Source organism: Pseudochaenichthys georgianus, chromosome 4 (assembly GCF_902827115.2).
Source record: "Pseudochaenichthys georgianus chromosome 4, fPseGeo1.2, whole genome shotgun sequence".
NCBI classification, from domain to species: Eukaryota; Metazoa; Chordata; class Actinopteri; order Perciformes; family Channichthyidae; genus Pseudochaenichthys; species Pseudochaenichthys georgianus.
In genome coordinates this window covers 6,301,588-6,324,792 of record NC_047506.1, presented here as the reverse complement: position 1 = coordinate 6,324,792, position 23,205 = coordinate 6,301,588, and the positions used below count along the sequence as shown (strand labels likewise).

The 23,205-nt window shown below is 42.9% G+C and overlaps 1 protein-coding gene across 2 annotated transcripts in view; it reads left to right on the top strand.

The window, feature by feature from the left end:
- The first annotated feature begins 589 nt into the window (after positions 1–589).
- The window catches only part of rgl1 (ral guanine nucleotide dissociation stimulator-like 1), a 32,213-nt gene continuing 9,597 nt past the window's right edge, over positions 590–23,205 (top strand). Inside the window, exons 1-4 of one of the 2 annotated variants that reach the window (XM_034080724.2) lie at positions 590–1,027; positions 20,522–20,632; positions 22,755–22,963; positions 23,058–23,120. In XM_034080724.2, the coding sequence (XP_033936615.1) occupies positions 824–1,027; positions 20,522–20,632; positions 22,755–22,963; positions 23,058–23,120 (587 nt within the window). In that variant the 5' untranslated portion in view covers positions 590–823. Of the gene's footprint in view, positions 1,028–18,039; positions 18,287–20,521; positions 20,633–22,754; positions 22,964–23,057; positions 23,121–23,205 lie in introns of those variants that run through there. The other variant, XM_034080725.2, reaches the window with a different exon arrangement.

Below are 23,205 nucleotides of genomic sequence, written 5' to 3'. Positions count from 1 at the left end.
TTGTTACACATTCATGATGGTTTGACCTTTGCCCAGCTGTTGCAAATGTCACTAAGCTGTACCACTATAGAACTGAATCAGTAACTTTACATACTCACACTTCTAAACTCCTGAACATGTCAAGATTATTGACAATAGTCTGTTCACCCCATTTCACAAACACAAGACTGCCTAAACTACTATAGTGACACATTTAAAAATGATGACGTGATTTGAAATGGCTTTAGGGACAAGTTAAGGAAAAACGAAGCATCAAAATGACTAAAACAAAGAAATAAGATCTGAAGTGTGCTTGAAATTGAGAATGGAATCCAGCAAAACATAAATCGGGCTGAAGGTCCATCCAAAATATCTGCTATTGTTAGTAATTCTTAGAACCTCTTCCATAACATCCTCCTCTCTATTTCAGATTTCCTGTCTTTCTTTCCTTTCCTTCACATTCTTCCACAGCCGAAATGTCTTTAGTCAGATGGGGGGGGGGGGGGGGGTTGGCCACCGAGGTTATAACTCCTCCCCTTCTGGCTGGTTTGAATGTAGGGGGCGAGAGAGAGGGAGGGAGAAATACAGAGAGACAATAGACTTTAATCACTCATGTGGTTCAGAGCTGTTGGTCAGGCAAGCTCCACGCACACAGAGAGAGGAAGAGAGAGAGAAACGTGGGAGGAAGAGACAACAGTGAGGTGAACGACTTGAGAGGAGAGTCATCATTAGTTTACACTGAGAAGAGAGGAGGACGAAACACCTCAAAACACTTGAAGACCCTCTCCTGATTTCTACTCTACACTGAAGAAGTCTCCATTCAAACTGCGGTCCAGGTTTGAGTATGCCCTGCCATCCCTGCCCCCCCCTCCTGCTGCAGGATGTCAACATGATCTCCCACTGCCCCCTGGCCACCCTGCTGCCCTGGTCTGTGGGACCCAGCAACCACTGCCCAGCCCTGGACTGCTCATTACTGCAGGAGGGGGACGGAGGGGTCGCCCTGCAGAGGTACCAGGCCCGCTCCCCGGAGAGCAGCCCCCGCCACTGGGTCAGTACACCGCCATGATTGTGTTATCAGACTCAGACTATGTTTCCATTGCTGGGAAGCACAGGTACTTCCAGACTTGTTAAACAATCTGGCAGATGTTGGACCTTTTGCTTGCACGACCTTCCTGTGCCTGCTGTTGTTTGGGGAGTGTTGTTATGTGTCAAAGGTTTGGTCCATTTTTATAGACTCAAGGATGGGAATGGGAAGTGAAGTGTTTAGAGGAGCAAAGAGAATAAGATAAAGTCTATTAGAAACATCGCACAAGGAAAAGAAGCTTGGTATTTTTAAACAAAGATGTGCAGTGAGGAGGAGGGAGTGTTTGGTGGATGGTGACTGTGAGAAACAGGGGAGAGTGGTGGGAAATACATTGTTTGTGCATGTTTCTGTGTGTGTGTGTGTGTGTGTGTGTGTGTGTGTGTGTGTGTGTGTGTGTGTGTGTGTGTGTGTGTGTGTGTGTGTGTGTGTGTGTGTGTGTGTGTGTGTGTGTGTGTGGACTAGCATTACTATACTTGTGGGGACCTACATCTGTTAGTTACTAAATCAGCCTACTATCACCTAAAGAACATATCTAGGATTAAAAGACTAATGTCACAGCGGGATTTGGAAAAACTTGTCCATGCCTTTATCTTCAGTAGACCTGACTACTGCAATGGTGTCTTCACAGGTTTCACTAAAAAATCTATTAGAAAGCTGCAGCTGATTCAGAACGCCGCTGCTCGAGTCCTCACTGACACCAATGCGGCGTTCACACCAGCGCTTTTCAGTTTCTAGCTCCGAGCGGGAGCTTTTCTGGTTCAGCTCCAGTTTCCCTTTTCAGCTCCCGCTCTGTGCACACCGCCCACTGGCGCCCCAGAGCTGCCCTTGCTGCGTCATGACGTCACCGTTTACATCGCTGATTTGCTCCCCACCGGCAGCTCACAACAACAACTGCGTCGGGTCGATGATCGTGTTTCTTTTAATCACACGAAGCCAGAATAAATTGAATAACGACTTCTCCAACCTTATACTTTGCTCCAGAGTGCCGTGGTTCATTGTTTATTAATGTGTTTCTGCAGCATTTACCGACCGCTGCAGTGCTGGCTGCTCTTCCACGGGAGTTTATTCTCCCGTTAGCTCCCGGTTAGCTCACACTGCAGCGGCCGCTCTAAAGTATTCACTGTCCGACTCACACAAGCAGCTGATGCATATCCCCAGTTCCCCTTAGCCTAAGTGAATGTGTGTCAGTCTGAATTGACACTGTTTGGTATCACAACGCTGTTATGAAAGTTTCTCTGGTATAAAACGGGTGATGTTGGCATAGCAACCGAAGCTAAACTGACTACTTGCATCCGATAGCTGCAATAATACAAAACAACACGTCTGCCTCTCTCCACAATGATCGATAACTGTGAACGGATGGTCAAAGTAAGGTACAAATAAACAGAATCACACGAAGCCTGGTTAGTGTTGCCTGACTTTATAAAGTGTGTTTATAGGCACTACTGCTTGTAGGCAGGCATAACAGTCAACCCATGGGAGGTGGGTTTAGTTTCCTGCACGCCTCGACGTAAGAGAGACGTAACCGACGTCGCCTCTTAGCTCCGAAGCTCTTGCCTCTGGACCGACAATTTTTTGGAGCTGGAAATGAAGCGGATTCCGGAGCTAAGAGCCGGCGCAGCTCCGAGCCGGAGCTGAAAAGGCGCTGGTGTGAAAGGGGCAAATGAGAGTGGATCACATCACTCCTGTTCTGAAGTCTTTACACTGGCTTCCTGTGTGTCACAGAATAGATTTCAGAATACTGCTGCTGGTTTATAAAGCACTGAATGGTTTAGGCCCAAAATACATTTCTGACCCCCTGCTAAACTATGAACCATCCAGATCTCTCAGGTCTTCAGGGACTGGTCAGCTTTCTGTCCCCAGAGTCAGAACTAAACATGGAGAAGCAGCGTTCAGTTATTATGCTCCAAATATCTGGAACAAACTCCCAGAAACCTGCAGGTCCGCTGCAACTCTGACTACTTTTAAATCCAGGCTGAAGACTTTTCTTTTTGTCGCTGCTTTTAATTGAACTATTCACATCTTAAACTGCACTGTAACTTTTATTCATGTACTTTTTCTTGTAATGTTTAATTTAACTATTCATATTTTAGACTGCACTGTAACTTGTATCTTTAATGTTTATTTTATTAGCTTTTCTTTTTTAATGCTTAATGTCTTTCATTTTCTTTTGTAAAGCACTTTGAATTGCCTTGCGTTGAAAAGTGCTATATAAATCAACTTGCCTTGCCTTGCCTTACATAGTCACGTGTGGGGACTCGCCTCCCTTATGGGGACAAATTGGAGGTCCCCATGAGGGGAATCATTAATTTTAGGGTGAAGACTTGGTTAGGTTTAGGATTAGGGTTAGGGTAAGGTTAAGGGTTAGGGTTAGGCATGTGTTGGTTATGGTTAAGGTTAGGATAAGTCTCTAGGAAATGCATGTAAGTCAATGTAATGTCCCTGAAGTGATTTATACATGGTATATGTGTGTGTGTGTGTGTGTGTGTGTGTGTGTGTGTGTGTGTGTGTGTGTGTGTGTGTGTGTGTGTGTGTGTGTGTGTGTGTTTCTGTGTGTGTGTGTGTGTGTGTGTGTGTGTGTGTGTGTGTGTGTGTGTGTGTGTGTGTGTGTGTGTGTGTGTGTGTGTGTGTGTGTGTGTTCTGTGTGTGTGTGTGTGTGTGTGTGTGTGTGTGTGTGTGTGTGTGTGTGTGTGTGTGTGTGTGTGTGTGTGTGTGTGTGTGTGTGTGTGTGTGTGTGTGTGTGTGTGTGCATCATAAAAGGCGTTTGACCTGAAATGACAGCACATTTCTGTTCATTATGCACTTAACAGTTTTGGCCCATCTGGCAGTAACATGAACATCTTGTAGTGACGCATCCCACACCAAGTGGGCTACACATCCTCCATAAGACCCCAGTGTAATATGGTGTTACTGGGGGTCACTTGCTAATCCAAAATCCACTATTTATTTGCTCGACTCCGATCAATGCGAGATGGCTTTGTCATTTCTCCAATTTTTGCATTTCAGTTCCTCTGTTTGACCCTGGACTCACTGAGATTGTATGCAATAAGTCGACAACTCATAATGCAACAACAGTAACCTTTGTGTGTCACAGACAGGAGGACAGTTGACCTCTTGTGTGGGTGCACAGTTTTGCTGACTGGCCACAGAAGAGGCATTACTCACTTTACTTGAGAACTTAAACGACTGAAATATGTGTCAGCCAATAGCAGAGTGTTTAAAAAATGTGGCTAACATTGCATTTAATTTGGGCGTACATGCGTTTCTGTTTATTTACTGATATACTCAAAGATTCCTCATACCAGTGAGATTACCAGAACACGACCTGCAGCGACAGCTTACTCCAGCTTAGCTGTGGCTAATTGTTTGCATCTGCGCTCTTGTGGTATAGATAGAGGCTGAAGTGAACATATTTTGGGGGTTTTACACATGGCAGATTGAGGTCACAAAAGCATCCTGCTGAACTTTCCTTTAGGTAAACTCTAAACCCCATCTGCTCCAAACCTGATATTCCTTCATTCATTTCTGTCATAAATATCACAGCCTGTATGCATGTTTGAATGTTGGGAGAACCCCCTCCTTGCTGCCTGTCTGACATCCTGGTATATGTGTCACAGCACTGTTTCCTCCAATTGTTTCAGGGGGTAAGAAGACTGAAGGTTAGCATGCAGGCGCTGACATTATGTAATGCTCAGCTTACATGTATTAATATGTATCACTAACGTATCCTTGTGACAAGGGATGCACAAATAATTGTATCGAAATCCCAATATGACCAGGGCAGTATCCAAAAAGCAGTGGATGCAACTTTTGTTAAAGGCAAAATATATGACAATATCCCAATGAAGTGATGTGATGCCGGCCTGCAAATGGTATTAATAAAATATCCTTGTTAGGTACAAATCATCCCACCAAGGTTATTTTATTATGTTTTTCAATTATGTGAATTATGTTTATTCCCTCAATATTGCGAATCATTACAATATCAGTCAAACTAACCACAATTATACTTGTTTTCCAAATCGTGCAGCCTTGTGACTGTTTTTTCAGTATTGACTTATAATTACCCTCACAGCCTTTGTTACAGAGCAATACGGAAGCTTATTAGGAGTGAACATCTTCAATAAAGTTATTTAAGGATAAACAAAACGCTCTGTAATCCTATATCTTCAAGTGTAACACGTAGCTCTTGTGATAAAAACACGTCCTCTCCACGTGTCATTTTGTCAGTCCTGCCGGTTGCCGGTCCAGTTAACTTTATGCCGGGTTATGAAACTCTGACAGTCATAAAGGCAGCAATTATCTGCCGGTAATCGCCCTGCAGAGCGGTTACAGGCAGCTGTCAGGTCCACAGTTCAGGTCAGAGATGAGGGAGGAGTGCTGAGGTGTCAGCCACTATCAACAGTCCACTGAGGACGAGGAGACTCGCAGAGAACACATGAACGTTCACACGAGCGGCGGGAATGTCAGGAAGATGGAAATCAGTAGTTGTTCTAGTTTGCTTCATCGGTAGCCCCCAGGCTCTGGAACGACCTGCCCCCTCATGTTCAATTGTCGTCCACTCTTGAAGCTTTTAAGTCCTGCCTAAAAACCCACCTATTTTCCCTCGCTTACCAGTCAGTCTGAGCTATGTCATACCGATTTGTATGCTTTTACTGTCTGTCCATAGCCTTTATTATTATATGTGTGCTTTTTTTATCTATTCGTGTAATATTATATTTTATTATAATGTTATGTTCATTGTGAAGCACTTTGGCAAACCCTCTGTTTTTAAACTGTGCTATATAAATAAAGTGGATTGGATTGGTTTGCTTAAACCACAGGGGCCAAACTGGGGCCGGCAGTTCATGTCAAGGGGCCAGTTGAATTACAAATAGCTAAAGGTGGAGAGATAATGAGAATGATAACAAAAGACAGAGCAAAGGTGCATTTCATTACTTATGAATTTCATTTAATTTCAATCTTTATTTCGAACAGATTAAAAAAATAGCAAATAAAAAATAACAAATGTGAAAACAGAATACCGTATTGTTAAAATACAGTATTTATCCACATTCATGATAATATTTATATATTCAACAAAAAAAATCTTCATATTAATAATAATAATAAATCATGTGTCCGAAAGGGAGCAGGAGGAAGCAAATGCTTATTAATTCCCACCCTTTACTTGATCAATGATTGTCCTTTAAATCATTATGCAAGTTATTCCTACTTACATTTACATGTATACATACATATACAATAATTTCTCATCTTCAATCACCTCTCTTCATTCTCATAGTTTTCCCAAAAAGTGTTTCTGTACATCCTTTTAAACTGAATTATGCTTGTGCTTTGTTTTAACTCCTGCTCCAAACCATTCCATAAAATCACCCCACAGATTGTTAATTAAACTCTTGATCTGAAATAAGAGGATCATTTTCTACTTCTTTTCAAAGTTAGATGCATATTTTATTCCCTTTTGTTTAAGCAATTGTTGTCACTTTAAGTGTTTGTCCGTCAGTCCGCATGCTATTCAGTTCCTTCGGGAGAGGGCTGGGGGCCACATGTGATTTTAGGGGTACCACCCACAAATAACAGTCGTCCCATGTACCGAGGAGAGCTTGATTCAAATCCAACCCATCATTATTTGCTTGATGTTGTGGCCTTTTAGATAATAAAGACAAAATAGGTCAACAACAGAATCTTTCAAATAAACAATAAACATAAGAATACAAGTATATTTTAAGCACCTACCAATAAACATTTATGTATTTCCCTCTCTGGAGATATAGAGTGACAATATTAAAAAAATCACCAGGCTTAAAGGGGACCTATCATGCAAAATGCACCTTTGTACGTCTTTTATACATGAATTTGTGTCCCCGGTGAGTCAGGGAACTCACCAAGTGTCAGAAAACACAACCCTCTCTCTTTTCCTCCAGACCCAAATCTCTAAAAACGGGGCTGCAACGGATCTGACACAGACTGATACAGATTTGAAAATAGTCTGATGTCAGTGACGAGGAGCTCCGCCTATATGGCCAACTCTCCACCAATCAGGGGAATGAGAGGTTGCCGTGGCATGGTAACAGCATGGTAACAGCATGGTAACATGACGCTCGTAACTCCGCCCCCTCCTTTGCAGGGGGGCGTGGTCAGCTGCAGCAGCGCATGCAAAGACAGGGTGGAGGAGAGCGAAATAGAGCGAAATGAGGCATGGCTAAAATCCATGATCTGTTTGGTATTTTGAAAAAGAAAATGTATAAATATACCTTATATGTATGTATGTATGTATGTATGTATGTATGTATGTATGTATGTATGGCCCTACAATATATTATTCAAATATAGCATGATAGGTCTCCTTTAATATAAGGGGGTCCATACGGCCTTCCTTAGAACCGTGTTTATCTGAAATTAGGAGAATCAAAGGTCTTGACCGGGCTTGAACCCATTTGCACAGAAGTGAGAGTGTTGACGGAAACTCTCTGTGGGTTATCACCGTACATTTGACTCCTCTAACCTCAGTTTAGAAGTTTGCAGTTTTATTTTATACTCTTTTTTTCTCTTTCAGTGATAAGGGAATGTAATCAAGCCACGGGTCGATCAATAAACACTCCAGCAGAGGGAATATGAGCCGTTCCCTCACACCCGTTTGGCTTCAATAACCAGCAGAGTAGTTCAATAACCTCAGCGGGTCATCTGCTGGAAATGCAGAAGTGATTTTATAGAGAGAAAACAGGGACAAAGGAAGGGGGGAACAAAGGAGGAAAGAGAGTTTCGATGACGGGGTATGTTCCATTGAAAAAAGTAAGAAAGCTGAATTAGCACTCCTCCTTCCTCTTTCTTGACTTTTCGGACAGAGAAGTGCACGTTTCATCCGGATCCTCCGTGACGTCTCAGTGTTTCCGAAAACTTGGATCCTGGCTTGTCATGTGTTTTGATGACTGATGAGTGATTCATTGATCCGGCCAAGACTAGTTCCGTCGCTTTTGACCTGCTTCATTTTCCTGAAATTGAATATATAACAGAGTCAGTAATATACCCATGCATAGTTGACCTCTTGCAGACAACAGCATTTTAATATTATTATTTATCACTATGCACTTCCGGCATAACTTTCTACCCTTCTCTTTGTTTTGGAGAAAAGAAAACGAATTTTCCTTAAAAACCTGCATTAAAAAAAATGCAGTAAAATCTAAAATAAGAATCATTTATATCCGTCGATGGATTTTAAGACCCATTTTACACATGGACACAGCCTTTGAAATAAATGTATCCACCAGGTTACAGAAACCATTTAAGTGTTGTTTAATGAAAACCTTAGGTCATGTTTTATATGTTGTTATTTTGTATGACCAGCCGCTGCCTTGGCAAGGTCCCTCTTGTTAAGGAAGATGTTTTATCTCAATCCTTGTAATACACAGTTAAAGTAAACACATATAAATATACACAGTTCTTTGTGATACAGCTGGACGAGCACCATTCAGTGAATATAGACTGGGTTTATGGATTAACACACTAACACTGACATGACAAGACAAGTGATGGACAATAATGTGGTTTCTTTTTGTCCCAAATTGCACAAATCACAAACTACCACTCTTCTCTTTTCACTAGTATCCAGGTTCGAGTCCCCCTTTCATTCAGTCCACCACTTACCACGATGGTGTTGTTGGCGCTGACCCCCAGCGTGTCTATTTGTCTAGTAGCCCGCAGCTTCATATTGTGATCGTAGGTCTAATAAGGTCACATAATAGAACTGGTGTGAGAAGTCAATACTGCGGCATTGTTCCTGTCACCACAGCGTCTGCACCGCACCACAGGAGCCGCTCGCTCAACTGGGGCAGAAACTCATCGCACCATACGGAGATGGGTGTGTGTGTTTCATGGCAATATGTTGGTGTGTGTGTGTGTGTGTGTGTGTGTGTGTGTGTGTGTGTGTGTGTGTGTGTGTGTGTGTGTGTGTGTGTGTGTGTGTGTGTGTGTGTGTGTGTGTTTAGGGGACAGGTTGACAGGAGGCAGAAGGCAATATGTGTCTTTGATTTGGTTTGTTTTGAATGGTTTGGCAGCTCTGTGACACACACACACACACACACACACACACACACACACACACACACACACACACACACACACACACACACTCCTCCACTCCTTTTCCCGCTCAAGGCTTGAAGTATTAGCCAGGACACATGACTAGGATAAAGCTGGCATTGCAATGTGTGTATTAGCGTGTGTGTATGTGTGTGTGTGTGTGTGTGTGTGTGTGTGTGTGTGTGTGTGTGTGTGTGTGTGTGTGTGTGTGTGTGTGTGTGTGTGTGTGTGTGTGTGTGTGTGTGTGTGTGTGTGTGTGTGTGTGAGTACATGTTGCATTAGTGTGTAAGGCTGCTGGTGTCCGGGTGACAGTTATGAATATAAGCGCTGACACATTCTGCATGTCAGCAGGTTACTAACCATGATAGCGGCACTGAGGTCAAGCACTAAGATAAACAAAGAAACACACCAACTGTAGAAAAGGAAACACATCCCGTGTGAGTTTGATTAACTCAGCAGGAAATACTGTTATATACTTATTACAACTTTACACAATAATAGAAGTCCCTATTGTTTTGGCAGATTAAATATCGAATGCTTTCGTTGGTCTGATGGCAACAATTGTGCTTGTTATTGTGCGACTGCCTCTTTTCGGTGTATGTTGTTGTGTTCATCAGATAGTTTCATTTCCTACAGCGTACATGCTTCATTTACAACACTGCAGACGTGAGCGTAAAATCCCTTTGGAATCAAAACAAGATGAATTACAAGGAAGTTATGTAATTATTGCAGTGCAGACAGAAAACACTGCGTTGTGAGAGTAAGTGTAATGTTGCACATTCTGTGTTGATAAACCCGCGGTTTTCTGTGCAGCGTTTCTTGGTTTTCACGAGGCAGCAGTTGTCACCAGCCTGCCACCGGCTTCATCGATGCCGTGTGTTGTTTTTGTTGCATATGTGACAAGTTTAGGGTAGCATGGGCAACAGATGGTGCACCTCTCATTAGCAGGGGGTCAGACAAACAACCTAGCCAGCCCAGACTGATTCATTCAAGGCTTAGCCAGGCTTAGATCTAGGGGGGTCAGGGTAGGGGCCCTATGAAAGGGGGGTTGTGTGTGTATATGCATGTTCTGGGAATGTATCTTAACTGTTCTTGAGGCAGAGACACCTGAAAGTACCTTAACTTACAGCACCTTCTTATTCATTATAGCTCCAGAGAGGATTATCCTCGCTTTAGTGTAGCGGTCCAAAAGACCCCAATCTGTTTCACACTTTTTAATGTGCCGAACATCTCTGTAAGTAATTATGGTTTGGTTGATTTGATGTTGATGCAACTTTGAGCAACATTTCTTTGATGTGTGTCTTGGTTCGCAAGGTCAGATGTGTTTAATGTGGAGGAGGAGGAGGAGGGGGAGGAGGGGGAGGAGGGGGAGGGGTCTCAGCCTGAAGCTCTGGACTTTACTGGAAACTAATGATGTCACCCATCCAGAGAAAGAGAGTGAAAAAGAGGGAGAGCTCAACAACAGCCAGGACAATAGATCTGAGGGGAGCAGGGGCATGACATAAGAGAACAGAGAGGCAGACGAGAGCTTTAATGTGACTGTTTGAACAAAGGCCTCAGTCGACCGAAGATGAGACAGAAACAGAGAGAAAGAGAAAAAGAAAATGCAGCTGTGAGAGAAGACCTGGCATGTTTTTTTAACTATAGTGTGTTCCTTGTTACTGCTACTAGATCCACATACACTCATCTGTTGCCTCATTAAATAACTATCAAATAACCTTACTGAGTGCCATGCCCCTGTTAAAGCTACTTTGACTGTCTCTTTCTTAGGCTTTATTGAGTTATGGCAGATCATCCTGACCTTGCACCATAAATCCAACCTCTTGGGGTTTGTTGCTCTGGCTCGGTCTGGTCTGAAACCGCTGCTGACTCTGGATAAACACGAGGGTTCATGAACTCTGCCCTCTACTGGGCTTTGAAAACACAAACCCAGCAACGGCACACACAAATGCATCATTATGTTTTTCCACACCTTTACTAAAAGGGTCCTGCATTTGACCCATCCTAGTATTGGGATTGTGTACAGCGCCCGGGCTCAGGGGCACCGTAGCAGTATTTGGTCATACCAGGACTTGAAACCGTGACCTTAAAGTTCCCTGTCCAAGACTTACCAGATAAAAGGAAGTACCATCAAGAACAGAGTGTGAATGTTCTGACACATTTGGTCCAGATAGGATTGCAGGAAACCTCCTCTCTTCTTATGCAACACATTTCTACTGACTCGCAGATGATACCCCTCACACTCGATGAAACGATGAGTCTCCTCTGTTTACTCATTTCCAGCTGAAAGGAAAACAGGGCGTCTCTTTCCGGTCTGACATGAAATCACTCATTCTCTGGAAGCCAGTGCACGATGCTCCTGTTGCATCACGCCTGCCTGTCGGCCCGTATTGGACCCTCTCAGTTTCTGGCTGTCCTGTGAACTCTCCCCCCTCCCCCCCCCTGTCTCCGTCTCTCCCTCACACTCTCTCTCAGAGATAATGTCCTTTCAAGTTAATCTCTACAGCATCCTTCTTTTTCTTTGATACATGCCATCTTATCTGGGATGTACACACTGAGACATTACACATGCTGACCAAATGACTGTCCTGTCCTTGTCCAAATGACTGTCCTGTCCTTGTCCAAATGACTGTCCTGTCTTTGTTTCAGAATGGTGATTCCTTCTTTTTTTATTGGTCCTAACCATGTAGATGTGTAATGTTAAATCACTTGAGTACTTTTTTAATATATAACTTTACATGTTCTCCTTCTGGCTAAAATGCACTTTAAAGTTCAGCTTAAAGTAGCCCTATTTTCAGGTTCATCTTTGTATTTTGTGCCTGTTCAAAAACCTCTGCTGGCCGGCTCTGATTGGTCAACTGCTTGGAGATGTCTTGCCCCTTAGCCTATACAATGTGTTGGAGTGCTAGCCAATAGAAGCACAAGTGTTACATTGTGATGTCACTATGTAAACAAATGAGTACCTCTGGAGGGAACTTTTGGACCATTTACACAAAAACCTATATAACTACAGGAAAGGGAAAACCCTTGTGTCGACTGAGGAAAACACTCGGTGAAAAACAACTGAGGAATATGACGCTAAAAAAACGTACAGACTCTAATAATCTAAACTGAAATATGAGTAACTCAAATAAAGCGGGCGACTTCCAATGTGGTTTGGTTGTGGTGCTTTTTCCAATATTGTAATGATTTGTATCGGTCTCTCAATCTAAATCAGATTGCTTTAGGAATCACTTTTCATCTCGTCCTTTATGACCATGCGTCAGGCTGAAAAGCTCCCCAGCAGTCAGGTATGAGGACGGCAGGCTCGCTGGAGTCGGGAGGCTGGAGGCAGGAAGTGGGAGATTTCCTGGAATGTGCGTTTTTTCCCCACAGTGGTGCAATAATAGTGCGAGTGGCGCTCCTCCTGTTTTTGTCCCCTTTCTGTCTGTACTGTAGCTCTCTGTTCACACTTTGTGGAACAGAGAGAAGAACGTACTGGGGAAGTTCAATAATAGCAGGAACCCATTAAAAGAAACTGCATTCGTAAAGGGCTTTCCTAAGTGCAATTACGTCATTAGTCTTCCAAGAGGGATAACTTGGTATGAGGATTGGGAGGTATTGTAGTGCAGGAATGCTGTGTGCAATATTTGATAAACTTTTCAATGTTGCAGCAGTAAAATGTAATTCACTTCTGCTATATTAGCTTTAACCTTTAGCCTACAGGAATTCTAGCTTTACTTTACAGATTATAAAGATATGGAAACAATGACGTTGTTTCATTTTGGCAGGAAACCTTATTAAGACCTAGTTTCGTTTTAGGTCATTTCCTGCATGTGCTTGATGAGAATAGCAGCTTGAAATGCCAGGAAGTCCCTGCTTCCGGTGAAAAGATAGTCCACCTGGACGCTAGCCACCTGCTAGCTTTAGCTTCCTTTTTAGTGTAGCCTGCAAGAGAGTAGTATCATCATTCTCTCCACAAAAAACAAGTGTATTTCCCAACATACAAAACGTTTTCTTTAAAAGGGACCTATCATGCAAAATGCACTTTGTGATGTTTTTTATTCATAAATATGTGTCCCTGGTGTGTCGGGGAACTCACCCAGCGTCAGAAAATAAAACCCTTTCTCTTTTCCTCCGTACCCAAATTTTTTAAAAACAGGGGTACAAAGATACAGATTTGCTGCCGATCTGACGTCAAATCGGCAGCGGACCCACAGAAAATTGCTATCAGAAACAATGCCTGACGTGTTTTGGACGTAATATCGTCTTTGTTTACATTAGCAAGCCTCGCTAACACTCAGAGCTAACTTGTACTGGAGAGCACATGTGTTTAAAAAGCTGGAAATAAAAAAAGGAACTCACCTTGTGATAAACCTGCAAGAGAAAAAGCATTTGAGCTCCATACTGTTTCAGAAATAATCTTGATGTGGTTTAGAACAGGATGGCGTTTTATCACAGCAGGATTTAACTTTATCTCCGGTAGAATTCTGATCAGGCATTAGCTCTGCCTCCTCTTTTTTTTTTCAAGCTAAGGACCCAAAATCCGCGTTTCTCTAACAGGGCTGCAAAAGAGGGGTATGAGCAGTATGAGGCTACAATGGGTGAACTGTTTGGTATTTTAAGCAAAAAACTTGGTATGGCCCTACAATATATTTTTACAATATAGCATAATAGATCCACTTTAACTTAAAGAGACTTGATGTTGAATTTAACAAAACATATTAAAACAGCTCTCACATTTCCTGAAATGTAGCTTCCTATTCCTTTACATGTTTGCAGCTGCTTTTCTACATTTACTTTACCAAAGGTATTTATAATAACTTGTCTAATCTATGGAGGAAACCTTATCTACACCCCGTGTCATTTTCGGTGATGATTGGCAGTCTACTTGTTGAGACTGCAGCTTGAACTGCCTGGAAGATTCACGTGATGATAAGACTCCAGGAAGTCCCTACGGGTAAAAATATAGTCCTGGAAGTAACTTTGTAAAAACACAACAAAATGTACACTTTGGTTTTGGTTATAAGTGAGATTCAGAGGGTCTATTAGATGGATTTTGTTATCTTTGGAGAGAGCCAGGCTAGCTGTTTCCAGGTTTGATGATAAGCTGAGCTAACCACCTACTAGCTTTAGCTTAGTTTTCAGTGTAGCCTACAAGTGAGAGTGGTATCATTGAACTCTTAGCAATCATTTATATACAGCAAGTCCATTTTCCAACATGGCAAACTATTTCTTTAAATTATCCTCAAGGAAATGAGACCTGACTTGGATTTGGACAAAATAAGCATAAAAAAGCTCGAACATTTCCTGAAATTTAGCTTCATATTCCTTAAAATATAAAACAGACATAAGTCGTTTCTCATACATACCATAGGAATAATACTTTTAAAAGAAGACATTTCATCTGCTCATCTGTTCATCCATCTGACGGAGCAGCTGCTGTCACATTTGTCGAACATCTTGTTTGCACTGAGATATGACATCATTCCCACTGTGAGACCAACATCACGATCCCCCAGGGGCCGAGCTAGAGGTCACGTGGGGTCCCAACCTTCCGACTGCCCCTCTGGGTTTCCCAGAGCTCCAGAGACCCGATTGGACACCGGGGCAGCTTGGCCTGGGAACTGGAGCCCGGCCAGATATGCAGCCTGATGAAAAGTCAGCAAGCAGAACAACTTGTGAGATTGTGATTACCACACACAGAGACACACTGACTGAGACGACCATTAGGCTTCCCTGGCATTTGAGTGCCCTCTAGAGTCTAGGCGACTATGTCAAAAGTGGGGACCTTTTGTGTGTGGGGTCATCTGTGTATCTGCTTGTCAGCGCGGTGTGTGACGGCGAGTGTGACGTTGGTGTTTCGTATTGGTGTTATGGGAGCCAGCAGAGAGGGTAATCATATCACGTACACATGATATTGGAAAGGGGCCACTGACATCTCTCCCACTGAGCCTGTTCCCACTGTCTCCTGACTCTGGATCAGTGATTTAATTATTCCATCTGCCCACTAAATGGACCAGCAAATTTGTGAACCACTGCTTGCTCACAGTTGATATATGTTTACGATACAACTTTGTACAAAAAGTCCCCTCACAAAGTCAAGGCTTGATTCATATCTTCTCGTTTATTCACACAAGTGGGCAGTTTGAGTACGTGTGCAGGGCCATTCACAGTGGAACAGTTCAGCCATTCTCACACTCAGCCCATTCTCCTCTGCTGTAACTACAATGCACAGTACTGATGACGGCATCTGCAGCCTTCCTTGTATTGTCCCACGCAGGGATATGAGGAGGCAGCTTCTTCAGGACATCTCACTGTATCCGCTCATTTGTAGGATATGTTAATAGTAATGTATATTACAGTGAGACATATGTTATTCGCCAGTGATACATAATAAACAGGTTGTTCCACTTTAGCCATTATACCAAAATGTTTTCTAATGATCCAAAGGTGCCTCTTATTTGTTGAAGGGGAAGATCTTTTCACCTTAAAGACAGTTAAGAGGTGTTATTCAAAATGTTGTATATTAACTTAGCCTTTAGTGGCTCCAGAGCAGAGGGAGATGTATGAAGTCCAGGGTTTCCCACACATAGACTTAACTTCTTTTAACTTTTTTTTATTCGTTCGCGACCACGATCGATTAATGATCGATCGATTAACTTGTGGACAATGATCCCTCGCTCTACGCCTCCTATACCCAGTCCTGGACTGGCCATCGGGAGGACCGTTGGGTTTCCCGATGGCCTGGCCTGTTAAGTGGCCTGCTAGCCTGAGGATATTTTGGGTGACTGGCTGTCTACATGATGTGGCCTGCCGACATGGCCACTGTCATACAGCTCATAAATCAAAGCCCTTGATTGGTCTCTGTGTGTCATTCAAGCTCGGGATAACCTCAGCTCAGGTGAGGTAAAGGACTCTCTTGCCCCTTTCACACCAACGCGTTTTCAGCTCCGGCTCGGAGCTGGAGCCTGAAAAGTACCGTTTTTTCCTGTTCACACCGCAGAGGCGCCGCCTCTTAGCTCCGGAATCCAGTTCACTTCCAGCTCCAAAAAATTGTCGATCTAGAGGCAAGAGCTTCGGAGCTAAGAGGCGGCGTCGCTTACGTCTCTCTTACGTCGAGGCGGGGGCAGATTCGTCGTTGATGCTGAAGACCATAAAAGAAGTCTTGCATTTCGCATGTGATGTTTGTAAAGTTCCAAGTAAAGTCGTCCCTTGTAAAGTCGTCCGATGCCTTCCATTTCGTTTCGTAAGAGGATAACCAAAGCGAACAGCGCTTCAATACAATCGGCCATTGTTGTTGTCGATGTGAGGGATTTCCGCGGTTTGGATTTTATGAAGCAGGCACGTAAACGGTGACGTCATGACGCCGCAGCCGCAGCTCTGGGCGGTGTGAATAGAGCGGGAGCAGAAAAGGGAGACCGGAGCTGAACCAGAAAAGCTCCCGCTCGGAGCTATAAGGAAAAGCGCTGGTGTGAAAGCCGCATCTGAGTGTTTAGATAGTTAACTTAGTCTAAGTTCACAGTGGGTCTCAAACGGTTTGGTCACCATTTATGTAAACACATATTTCCATTTGAGGGTGTCAGTGTTTTTTTCATATTGGAAATGGTATGTTATTGGTTATGGCCATGATTTTATGATCATTGAAATGTATACAGTTCTGTTTCATATAGGTGTTTCCATAGAGCTGGTCTCTTTATTTTCCCCTCAAAGTGTGCCGGATTGATGCATTTAACTCCAAAATAAAAAATAAAAATCTTACCGGGGGAGCATGCCGCCAGACCCCCCTAGAGGATTTGAGGCCCACCCCCACTTAAAATCACATGGACAGGTTCCTAAATACATTTACAATTTTTTAAAATAGCCATATGTCCATATGTTTATTTGTGGGTAGTAGATTTAAACTATAGGGCTATCACTATGGGCCCTGCCTGTACCTGTTCGCTCTGCCATCGCGTGAAGGGTCTGCTAACAAGCGACCAACAGAAAGGTTAATGTTAATGTTGTTGCAGATCTGTGGGAAACACTGAAATCAAGTTAAGCATGAAGCTCTTTACTGTTCAAAACAGCATCTTGAGTGTCATTTTGTTGAAACTTATACAGGCTACATACATTTTCAGACTAACATAGCCTACAGTTAAACAAAATGTGGGTTGGAAACACAAATATATAAACCATAAACAAGGAGAAACTATTTACTGGATTATGATAATAAATTGACACCCACCTACAGGAAAATAGTACAAAGTTGAGCGATGAAAAGGGCAGAAAGAGTTTCTATTCTACTTGTGTGAAACTGTAGATGGGACATTCAACTTGAACTTACAGATTCACACTGTAGCCCATATATGGTCCTCTATAGGTATGGAACAATTTCTAGTGAAATATAAATTATGTTGTGTGGGTTTGGGTAAATCAAGAGGACAATGTAAATTCACAAGACCTCTTTCTTTCATCCTCTGATCAAACTGCTCGGCAATGCATTGTGGGTAATGTAGTCAGTACTTTATTTTAACAAAACACTACGACCATTAGAATTATGCCAACAGAAGATATACTTTTTAAAACAACAAATGTCATGTGTTCATTAATAATAACAATCTAAGCAAATATATTTCCAAACGAAAGAAAAAGAAAGAATGATGTACCAATAATAACTTTAAATGCTGTACATATCTCATGGATTAATGTATTGCATTTATAAGGGTTTATTAAAAACAGCATAAACATCAGTCACGAGTTCCAAAAAATTCCAAGGGAAAGTGATTCCTGTGTATTGGGTGTGTTGCGCAAACAGAAATCACAACCCCACGTCTGAGCGCGCACTTTGTTGTCAGAGTGATGGAAGTCGGACCAAAAAGGGAGGAGGGGGAGGAGTTTATTCGGGTCTGTTGTATAGGCAGGGAGGAGGAGTTTTGTCATTCAGTAGAAGAGGGAGAGCCTACTGACCGCTGCTGATAGACACAAGAGGAGGATTGGAGTTGAGCGGAAGAAAGTGTGTGCTGTGAAGTAGAAGACATTTTTAAGCAAGGATCTGGGATTTGATTTAAACACACAGGAACACTTTCCTTTTTTCCTTGTCGGATTATTCCCAAGCTCTGATGCTGTCCCCGGATCATGAAAGAAACGCTCACCATGAAGTTCGTCTGGAAAAGTAAAATGGTAAAAACAAAAACGCTTTTCCATCCTGTGCTCTGTTGTTGAGTCTGTGGTTTGGATGAGAGGGGGGAGGAAAAGGTGGGGGGCGTTTGGGCTTGGGAAAGTAGAGGATAAAGGGGTGTATAGGAGGAAGAGGGTTTAAATGTTTACCAGAGTTTAAATCCAGTTTAGCCTACATTGATGTCGTTCAAAGTTAGGAAATAGGAAATATGGGGGGGGGGGGGGGGGGGGGGGGATCACAGACGATAAAATCACCTTGCGACTCCGCCAGTATATGAACTCGATCCGTTAGCTCTCCCCTCCCTGATGGTGAATATGAGAACTTTTGTGTGGGGGCCCGTCGGGAACAATTGGCGTGGCCCTGGGGCCATTGCTGCCTCTCCACGGGTCCCAGCTGCGTCAAGGCAAGGACAACACAAAGCCAACAGAGCAGCGTCAGAGATTTAGAACAACTGTTGTTGTTGTTGTTGTTGTTGTTGTTGTTGTTGTTGTTATCTCAGGAGTATTGTTTCACAGACAGCTGATAGGCAGATTAGAACTATTTGCTCTCTTTAGTTTCATCCCTGTGCTCTTTTTGAGCATTTTAGGGATCCAAGCTGAAGTGCAGAGTAAACAACCCAGCCCTTGTTTACATCATATCTAGGGTGTATTTGATATGGTGTGCTCTCTAAAGGCATCCCTGTCTGCTGTGTAATGTTGCTCTCCTGTATTCTCTGGTGAATAGAAAACATCACAGTGGCAACATGTTTTGCTTTTTGCTTTTCATGCAAGCTTTTGGAACTTTGTCTCACAATAAGCCCCCACCTTGCTGCACAAAGCAGAGCAGAGCCTCTTTTAAAACCCTGCTCTGAAAACCATCTCCAGTTCTGTGGCTGATAAAGCGGGCTGTGTGTGCAGACTGTGAACTCAGCAGCCCGGCCAGCACAGAGACCTCCTGCTATTGTTTTGGGAGTGTGTGGACTGCATGACTCATGCACTGATGTATTTATCTGTCTCCGCGCCAGCCGCCCATCCACTAGCAGCTAGAGAGATACGCACTGACCTTACAGCAAGATGCTGAGCTGTGTGGCGGACAGGCATGTGGACATGTTTCAGACAAATGCAGCTTGTGACATTTGAAGAAACAGACATACTAATGTGTTAGTCAGCCAGAGGCAGTTCAAACCCTTTTTCTTTTAACTCCACCTCTCTTTTTCTCTCTCTTTGTGTTTTTTTTGTGTGGGCCTTCTTTTCATTTTCAGCATCACATGTTTCTGTTCAAACCCAAACACCCTAACAGTTATGGCCGAGTGCCACCGGCCTCCAGGACTGTCCTTTGAGCCTGTTAACGGGCGGCGTTGACCCTTAACCTCTCTTCTGGCTGTGGACATTGCCATTGAGCTGTGGAGATGAAAGTGGGGACAAGTGAGAGTGATCTTGGCCTGTGTGTGAGGACTTGGCCATAATACTGCATAGTGGTGTTTATATTTGGCCAGTCCCTCTCTCTCGCTGTCTCTTCCTCTGTTTTTGTCTCTGTCTCCATATGTTGATGTCTCAGCATATCTGTGACTGTGTTTTGGCGCACTCTCTGAGCAGGAGTTTAGTATTTTGATTTCCCTCTGCTCGCTCTGATTGTTTATTCGCTGTTTGTCAGTGATTTACAACCAGAGGCAGACACAGTACATATGGGGCAAGCCGAGCACAAATCTATTTAGAGTTATGAGCCGATTGAAAGCGCGTTTTGTAATCAAGCTCCCTTGGCTTGTATAATTAGCAGACAAACAGACAGAGACATATCAACATGTTTTGTTTTATTATGCAGGGGTTTGTTTAAGAGACCTTCTGGCTCTTATCTCCAGTTTTCTAAACGCCAGTAAAGCAGTCCAGCTCTGACTTCACCTCAGAGAGAGGGGGACGGGTGAAAGAGATGGATAGGGAATAAAAGAGGGAGTAAAGGCAGGGAGGAAGGCCTGGCAGGCTGCAGTGATGGGGGTTGGGGAGTTGGTCATTCTTGATGTTTTACTGCACTTTAGTCCTTCTTTCACTGGTTTGCTTGAGGGCTGTGGTCCTGAGTGTTTTTCTGATGCTTCCTTCTGCTTTTCTCAGTGTTGTTCCCAAAAATGTCGGTTCCTATTTTGTTACCTTACACACACTTGGCCTGCCGTTTTAAATACAGAACATTATTATATTTAGATGTATCCTTTGCACATCTTGTCCTCTGCTCTTGAAGCTGCTAACTTCCCCCTCTCTTTCTTGCAGAGCTCGGTGCAGGACTGGGGGGAGGAAGTCGAGGAAGGAGCGATCTACAATGTGACACTGAAGAGGGTTCAAATCCAGCAGGCGGCCAACAAGGGAGCAAGATGGCTAGGGGTGAGTGGAGTCTCACGGTGTAACAGAATCACAGCTGAGCGAGCTTCTCCAAAGAAGAAACCCTGAGCGAAACAGATTACACAAATGAAAACCCATTATTTTTCCCACTCTTTTAACCTGTAAATGTGCAGCATGTGAACCGCTGATTTATCCCCAAAGTGGAAGAGTTTCTACCTTGGAATTTATCATGTTTTTATAAAAGCAATCATGTGTGCAGACTTAACATAAAAAAACAGAACCTAATCTCCATTGTTTAAAGCAGGCTGTGTCTTTGAATAGCGGGGCGTCCCAGCATTGTGCTCCACAAGGGCTGTTGTTTTAACATTGGAGCTATAAATCTCGCTGTGTTAGACAACACCTGCTTAGCTGCCTGCTGAAAACCAGGTCTGCACTTTAACCAGACCTGGGCTGTTCAGCCAAAGCATGTGATTTCCTGACTTTCCCGACTGCCAACTGAACTGCTCGCTCCCCTGTACAGCAGTGTTTTCTAAAATACCACTATGACAACAAAAAGGGGTATTAAAGGCTTTTCCTTGAGTTGTACATTTTCTCAGTGCATTGGTGTTTCTTCCAATGTGCTGTTTACATCAACACAATGAGGTTTATATAGTTGTTATGCTGCATAGAGGGGCCAATTAGATCATTAGTTTCTTTGTGGGCTTTCTACTAAAAGAATGCATGCACCCAGTGGAAAATAAATTACAGATGCATGGTCTATGTTTTGTAGAAAAATAATCAGGATCTCGTGTTGTTGGTTTGTATCACTGTTGAGTTTTTGTTCTCCACATAAAAGCAAAATAGATAACAGCTCCGACTGTATTGATGTATTGGCGCCGCAAACTGTATTCGAGATAATTAAAACAACGTGGGAGATTTAGTGCCGAGTATTGAGTGGAGTAGAATAGAGACTGATCCCTATTGAGCATCAGTATATTTACTATAAACAGTCCATTGTCATCGAATAAAAGCAATTACTGTACAATGCGTGGGATTGTACACTGATGTATGTTTACAGTTTGAAGGGGTACTATTTAGTGGATTCGGTTGCAAATGCAGTGTATTTGTATTTGATTGTGAGAAGCCTGTGTGAGTGTGTTGTTATGGGAGGGGAGCGGTGGGAGAAGTTGGCTGTCCCCCGCTCTGTCTGGAGGGACGGGGGAGGAGGGGCCTGCTGTGATTAAAAGCAGATTGGAGAGTTTCCTGTTGTAGCGTGCTAGGTCTCTTTCTCTCCATGGCTGTGCCACCTCCTCTCATGCTCTCCCCTGCCTGTTTTGTAACCTCTCAGTCGATTTAGCTGTCGACAAAATAGTCCGACACTTTTAGAGAATTAAAAGTAATTGTCCTTACCACCTTTGTGTGCTGAGGACTTTCTCCACTCCTGTCATGTCACGTTTTAAATCGGAATCGGGGTTATGGCCAAGTAGTTTTACACATACATGGAATTTGCTTCGGTGTATAATGGGGCATTCAAGACCATAAGAACAATTAAGTTGTAAAAAAAAAAAAGGTATTTTCAAAACATTAAAATTAGAACCTGTACAATAATGTTTTTTAACTACATATAAAAAAAATTAAGTTTCGTAAGAAAAAGTAAAATGTACAATTCACCCTGATAATAAAATATGTGCAGTATTTCAGAATTGTAAGTAGCAGAGCTCAAATGCAATTTCTTTTGTTTTGTGTGGGAGTGGTCAAACAAGACGACCTCACACATAAAGAAGTTTATAGGCTTAATTAAACAAGAACCATGCATACAAATGTATCAAATATTACTTTAAGTCAGCTATTAGCCGAGTCCCTCGACAGGTACATAACAATCAACAGACACTGATAACAATACAAACTTACACTATTTTTATTTATATTTCTTTTTTGTTAGAGGAGCCAGAGACTGAAGTGCATATGATAATAAAGCCTTTGAATCTAGTCTCTATCGCAATTACAATTATAAAGACCGATCAAAGCCACGATTAACATATGAAATAATATCAATCTGCGATAAATTCAAAGCCAAACAAAGAAAAATAAAGGCTTTGAAAGCACCACCAGCCAAGTCACAGTGTTACATTATAGCATTCCTCATCTTTTAAACAGTATAAAAATATGTGTTGTGTGATTTTAGCTGGAGGGGGATCGTCTGCCTCCCGGCCACACGGTGAGCCAGCTGGAAACCTGCAAAATCCGAAGTATCCGTGCAGGAACACTGGAGCGTCTGGTGGAGACGTTATTGACAGCGTTCGGAGACAACGACCTCACCTACACCTCCATCTTCCTGTCCACCTACAGAGCCTTCGCCAGCACTCAGACTGTACTGCAGCTGCTGCTGGACCGGTAGGCTGGAGTCAAGTGTTGCATGAAGCCGGAATAATCCACTGACTTGACTTTTTAGTGGTTTTAAATTGCTTTCCTTTTCTTCCTGTTGCAGGTATGGAGGTGTGGAGGAGCAGGAAGGGGGAAAATGCTCTGAAACGTATGTAGCCATCAGAAGGTGAGATTCATTTGTATACATCCATCACTATAGGTTCCATATGCACAGATAACATTGGTATATCAACATTTTATATTTTATATTG